Raw genomic sequence first — 6,785 nt, 5'->3', positions numbered from 1 at the left:
ATATATATATATATATATATATATTTCACACAAACTTACCATAAGACCCTGTAACACTATAACATTTTAGACAACTTATGCCAAAAACATTCCACCAAATTACAAATAAAAGTTAGATATTTGATCAATTTGTCAGCAGTACAGTATGTACACACCTAAGAGGGGCTTCCAGTTGATTTTTAAAAATTCCATCTTTAACTTAGAGTTCTCCAAACTTTTCATAAGTTGGCATAAATTGTCTAAAACGTCATAGTGTGACACAGCCTTATATCATAGCGTCCTAAATCAATCAATCAATCGATCAATCAATCAGTCAACTCTATAAACAGTACATAAAGCATTTTAAAACAGCGGCTGCTGACAAAGTGCTGAGGGCCAAAAACCATAAAACAAATAAACAATAAAAAACTGCTAAAAACAGACTAAGGTCTCCTGCTAGGTTAAAAGCCAGTGAATAAAAATACGTTTTAAGATTTGTTTTTAAAATGGGCAATGAGGAGGCCTGCCTGATGTGTTGGGGTAGCTCATTCCAGAGTTTCAGACCAGTAACAGAAAATGCTCGATCCCCTCTGAGAGTTCGCGTAGTCCTCTGTACTTTAAGGAGCAACTGATCGGCTGAGTGGAGATACTGTGCAGGGTCATAGGGGTGCCAGTCCAATTCACCCGTTTCATGGTCTGAAACCACAGCTGTCTTTTGTGGCTCTGAAATGGTTGATTGCCCCTCGGTACGCAGTAAAATTTAAGTCCGTCTTGTGAATACTGGTTTGAACAACTGTAAACAAAACAACCTGACATTTTGATGCTGGTGGTGGTAATTGGTTAGCATTTAATTTGGTCCTGCTTCTTTGTTATATTAGAAAAAAACTATACCATCTGAGGCAGGACTTTTGTAGCCACGCTACGTGCCCAGCTTCTTTCTGACAGCTTCTTTCTGGAGAAAGAAATATAATTCAGCATTTTCATACCTTATAAGTCTATCACTTCAATAAAAATAGTTAAGTTTTAACACTTCTGACACATCTTCATTGTCAAAACGTCATCCTCCAAGTTCAGTTGGTCCTGCTGAGGAGAAGGCCCAAACGCATGAGACATAGGCCGGTTTGAGTCATTGCGTAAAGGTTGTGTCCAAATTCAGAGGCTGGGTCATCCGATGGACCTGGCCAACCCAGTCTAGGTGGGCCAGGTCCTTGGTAAAATGCAAGGATCGGACAAAGGGGGCTGTGAATTTGCACAGTCTAGCCTCCCATCCTTACCCTGGTGTATGTCCTGTCTCCTAGCAAACGTGACAACGCTAAAGAGAAGCAAAATTAGATCAAAATTAGAAAAATATTAATATATTGGCGTTAATAATATCACAAAACAATAAAACTAACTTAGACAATATTTGAAGAACTGGCTGTAGGTGCATGTTTATTTCGCTATACCAGCTTGTTTTATTTCTGACAAGAATAATATTTAAAACGTCTATACAGATGATAAAAGTATTAACAACACAAATTATTTTTATTTAAAACATGTTCTTTTCTCTCGCTTCGTTTGCCATTACTTGCAGAAAAAAATCTTTGGTCGGCCCACAATGCATTATGGGATATGGTGGGCCGGGAATGATTCATCGGACCTGTCCTTTAATTTGGGGCAACAAAAGGGCGCATTTGTTGGCTGCATCAGAGGAGTCCAGATTTGGACAGCCTCTGGCGTGGCGCTGTGATGTAAGCGGCCGACAAATTTGGCCTTCGGAGGACCTTGCCTCTGGATTTGGACACAGCCAAAGACTTGTTTATGCAGACCCCAACCATATCCATCTCTATTCCTTCCTCATCTCAAAGACCTGATCTTGAGAACGAGCATCTAAAATGATGTTTGAGTGCGCCACATTATTTAGTGGCCCATCTTGGTTTTAACAAAGTAGAAATGGTACAAAAGGTGCATAGCCATGCCACCAACAGTTTTCTTTGGAGTCCGTCCAACTTGTTGTGGGTATAATGGGGTTGCAGCCAAGGCATGAAGGCAGCGTGGTCAGTCACGCTTCAGATTATCAACAATTATGAAACCATGTCGGTGTATGCAGGCCCCACATTGTGGACACACTAGCATCATGTTTCACACAGACCTCGATATGCTGACACCATGATTATAAACCAACACGACCTCGCTCAGAAGTTTTGGTCATGCTCAAACTCTACACTGAGTTCCTGTCAGAAACCCCCGCAAAGACCTTGCCTTGACCCTGCAAATACATGTTTTCTTATGTTGTGGAAGGATTATCAGACAGTGTGACTGGAGCCTAACTCGTGTTTCATTTTAAAGAAAAGTTTAGATGGGAATAAAATGACATTTCTTCATTTAATACCTAAAGGCACTGAGGTTTTAGATATGGTAGGATCATATAAAATTTTTATAAATTACATTCTGAAATGCTTGAAGTACCCTTTTTTCCAGGCAGTTCCTGTTAGCTTCAACAGATTTTTCAGCTCAGCAGTTTTACCATCAAAAATAAAGACAGAAATAGCCTTTATGTGCGTTAACTCCTGTCTTTGACCCAGCTCAAAGGAAACAAGAACTTGGACACAGATGACACATTTCACCACAGCAAAGTCACACCAGTTAATCTGAACTCCCTTCTATGCTTTTTGTTTTTCCTGTCCCTTTCCTCTGCTCATTTTTGCTCCGTCGCTCCCATTTCCTCCCAGGCCGTCTCTCAGCAGGACCTGGTTTACATGGCCATCCAGATTGCATGCGGAATGAGCTACCTGGCCCGCAGGGAGGTCATACACAAAGACCTTGCTGCTCGGAACTGTGTGTAAGTGTCTCTGGCCCAGCCCAGCGTGCCTCTCTTCGTAGATTTCGGGTGGTTTAGATTTTTAATTTGCTCCCTAACCTAGTAAGCCCACCTTTTCTCTCCCTTGTCCCCCTTCTGGCAGCATTGACGACAACATGCAGGTAAAGATTACAGACAATGCCCTCGCTCGGGATCTGTTTCCTATGGACTACCACTGTCTGGGCGATAATGAGAATCGACCTGTCCGCTGGATGGCCCTGGAAAGCCTGCTCAACAACGACTTCTCCAGTGCAAGTGACGTGGTGAGAAACACAGCAACAGATGTAGCATTTCCTGTCACTCAAGACCATTTATTTTTAAGATGGCAATCCAGGAAATGATGCTAATTGCCTTCGAGCCTATTTTAGATACTAAAGCTTGGTTTCAAAGGAATGGGAAGTGCATTAAGGGGCATCACGTGTTTCTGGTCCTTCCCTCTTTCCTGTGAGGTGATAACAGAGTGGGCGCCACAGAGACTTTCATGAAGCCTAATACATCCTTAGAGACTCTTACCCCTCCACCAGCCAGACCCCCCACCCCCTCGGTCCCTCTCCTCAACATTCCTCTTATGGTCACGCTGCTCCCTGGCACTAACAGCTAACAGGCCCGCCATAAACAGACAATTAGGCTTCGTGGAAAATCTGCACAAGTGCATCAACGTGACACACGTAAACACTCCATACCCTGGTGGCCGTGGCCTCCGCATGTCAGATTCCAAACTTGGTGTGACGAGAGAGGCACTGCTGGCATGTTTAGAGCTGGTTGGAAATGATTGCGGTAGTCTAGGCCTCGATGTTTGGGAGCAGCAGCTGTTTGCCCTGAAAGACACTTCCATCCCAATCCCTCACGAACATTATTCGTCCAATATTTTTTTGCTTATAACCCAACAAAATTGTCAAAAAGCACTCTGTGTACTTTAATTCCAACCATTGCAAATGCCCACCTGAGTTTAGTTTTACGTTTTTTACCTGCTTCAGTGCCATTTCTTGGCACAATTTCAATATTCAGTGCATCAGAATAACCCTTAAACCCCAATTTTACCATTATATTGAGTTCTACTGAGATTTAAAAAAAGGCATGCAAATGAAATCGTTGGTTCTAACGTAGGATTTAAAGTTCCATGACATCAATTCAGTTTATTTATATAGTTCCCAGTCATAACAGTTGTCGTCTCAGGGCACTGTATACAAAAAAAAAAAAAACAATCAATCTAAAGAAGCCAGCAGATTGTGTTGAATCACTTCATCACAGTCTCACGTGCTGTCGGCTGCAGAGAGGACAGCTGCTGCAAAGCAGGAGGGAAGGACAGCGGAAGAAGTGGAGAGCTTATTTCTAGTTTTATTTCCAGCAGCAGAGCAGGTTGGAAGATGGTTATTTGATGTTATTTATAGGTTTTTTTACGTCCTACAGGCTCTGACATGTTACATTAATTTGAAACTGAGGTTTTGAAAAAAATCTGTAAAACTTGAAAAAATCCGTGAGATTGCTCTATACGTCCGTATGCCTGCAAAATGATGGAAAATCTATGTGAATTACAGACAATACATACAACTTGACATGTATGAAAACACTGAATCGATTTCCACTTAATGAACGGATGTAAGAAGAAATATGAAACACAAATGCAGATTTTATTGTTCAGTGTTTGGATTCCATATAAATAAATTATTTTAATCAGTTTTTTTATGTAATACATGTTGTGCTCTTTATACTGAGTTTGTTAAAATTAAAGTCTTTTGGGGAATATATGGAAATATATCACCTTGCTTACAGCATCACAATATATCATATATATACTATATCATAACATGATTACTGTGTTGTGATATGTATCATATCGCCAAATTCTTGCCAAAACACAGCCCTGCTGGTTATCTAATAAATAAAGACAGAAGAAACGCCTTTATGTGCTGAGCACTCTGAGAAACTACTAATAAATGATGTCATCATCCTGTGCCACATCTTCACAGTGGGCCTTTGGAGTGACGTTGTGGGAACTCATGACTTTGGGGCAGACCCCCTACGTCGACATCGACCCCTTTGAGATGTCTGCTTACCTGAAGGACGGCTACAGAATAGCACAGCCCATCAACTGTCCAGATGAGCTGTAAGTTTATCAAACACCTGTATATATTTGTTTACATATATTTGTCAGAGGGATGATGGTAAAACTCATGTTTTATTGGCTCAGACTGTGAACCTCATGTTAATAACACAATAAATTATAAAAGGTCTGGGTGGAAATTCAGTCAGAGCTAATTTTTATACTGTGCATGTTTTATTAGAATAAAAATACAATCCAAATTGGTAAAAAAAACAAAAACTTTACATAAAGTTTAGATGGATCCTTTCTTTATGTGCATTATTTATAGACGTCACTCCGTACAGTGAGACCAACACACGTCATCCTGAATCAAACTGGATTTAGATGAATTTCATTTCCTTCAAAATGTAATGAAAATGCAGAAACCTGCTGAAGAAGCTGAACACAAGCTGCTCAGATCTGAACTTTCTATTCCTTCTATCACTACAGAACATGGCACAACGGGAGAGAAACACCAAAACTTTCACAAACTTAAAAGCTGCTTTTACAAGAGCGGTTTAAGATATCAGAAACCTGAATCATTCTGTTATACCTAAATGTTTGAAGTTGTATTTAAAGGTGAAATTGCCTTTCTAGGTGAAAGTACACTAAAGTTGTCAAAGCTCAAAAAGCAGTAAGTTCTTTAAGGATTTCACAGAATTTAATTCTATTTCAATGAGGGGAAAAAATGCTTAAAAGCTGAATATTTTTAGATTTTAAGTTTAAAAGTAACACCAATAATCAGAGCAGGAGTGTCCTGAACGAGCTGAACATTTGGATACCTGAAATGAAAAAAACATACAGAAGAAACTTGAAAGATATAAAGAGAAACGTGAAGGTTTAGAGACATTCAGACAAAGAGAAAAATGTCAAACATTTGGAGACAGATGAAACTGCGCTGGTTTCATGTGGTTTGCACCAGGGTTATTATAGTTAAAGGAGACATATCATGCTAAATGCACTTTTTTTTCATTTATAAACTATTTTTTTGTGCAATTATAGTGTCTAGGAGTGTAGAAAACTTTARTTTATTCTGTCCAGTTACTGCAAAGATATTTTTATATWTTTTTATGGGTCAAATTTTTCAGTTTGTTCAAAATCTGCTGTTACTTATTTCGTTTCATTGTTTATTTCATCACACTTGTTTCTTCTGAACCACCATGTATGGCAATGTATTTCTGGCCAACTGGATTTCATGGTCCGCCATTTTTTTTCTCGCTGTGTGGTTTTGTAGTTCATACCGTCATGCCGATTATGCAAGTTCAGAAGTCAAAATGTTCGGGTCTGGGGTGTGTAAACCCACATTATTATCTACATAGACTACCAGCGTCAGAGCTTCTTCGAAGTGCCTGGTTAAGTTTCATTTTTCAAGGAAATGGACCCACAACAGGGCGGAAAGTGCTTGTGGACAACACAGGATGAATGTTACAACAACAAGGGTGAGTTATGAACTGTAAATGTGTTTTAACTGTCTAATTTAGCTGTTTCTACCCTCTGTGTCGGAATATGAGGGGAGAAAGAACAGCTGTGTTTAAGTTTCTTTACCGAACGGGTGCTCAGCACAATGTTTTACTTTCACTTTCGCCCCGCACTGTAATCAGCGTGTCCGTGTTGTTTTTCTKTTTAAAAATGCTGGAGCATTTCAAACTGTGATCTAAAGTTAACGTCAGCTGATTTAAATGCATTTTTTGCCTGGTGTTAAAAACGGGAGCAGCAGAATGAGGCAGAGAAGCTGTGAGCGCTGTGTGTGTGTGAAGTCCTCATAAGGATAGCAAGATGGATGTGTGTCTCTCCTTTTTTTCCTCTGTGTTGTTGTTTTTGCATCAAAAAAGCTGAGAACATAGTCATTTTATGTAAAAAATATATTAATCTTATTAATATACA

General features: G+C 39.7%; 1 protein-coding gene across 2 annotated transcripts in view; it reads left to right on the top strand.

The window, feature by feature from the left end:
• The window catches only part of ryk (receptor like tyrosine kinase), a 49,792-nt gene that overhangs the window by 38,103 nt on the left and 4,904 nt on the right, over positions 1-6,785 (top strand). For both annotated transcript variants that reach the window (XM_014029091.1, XM_014029090.1), the window contains 3 exons: positions 2,691-2,800; positions 2,922-3,081; positions 4,789-4,925. In XM_014029091.1, coding sequence (XP_013884545.1) covers positions 2,691-2,800; positions 2,922-3,081; positions 4,789-4,925 — 407 coding nt within the window. The remainder of the gene's footprint in view (positions 1-2,690; positions 2,801-2,921; positions 3,082-4,788; positions 4,926-6,785) is intronic.

This window comes from Austrofundulus limnaeus, unplaced genomic scaffold, assembly GCF_001266775.1.
Source record: "Austrofundulus limnaeus strain Quisiro unplaced genomic scaffold, Austrofundulus_limnaeus-1.0 Scaffold852, whole genome shotgun sequence".
NCBI classification, from domain to species: Eukaryota; Metazoa; Chordata; class Actinopteri; order Cyprinodontiformes; family Rivulidae; genus Austrofundulus; species Austrofundulus limnaeus.
Note: the sequence above shows the minus strand (reverse complement) of the source record. Positions and strands in the feature narration are given on the sequence as shown.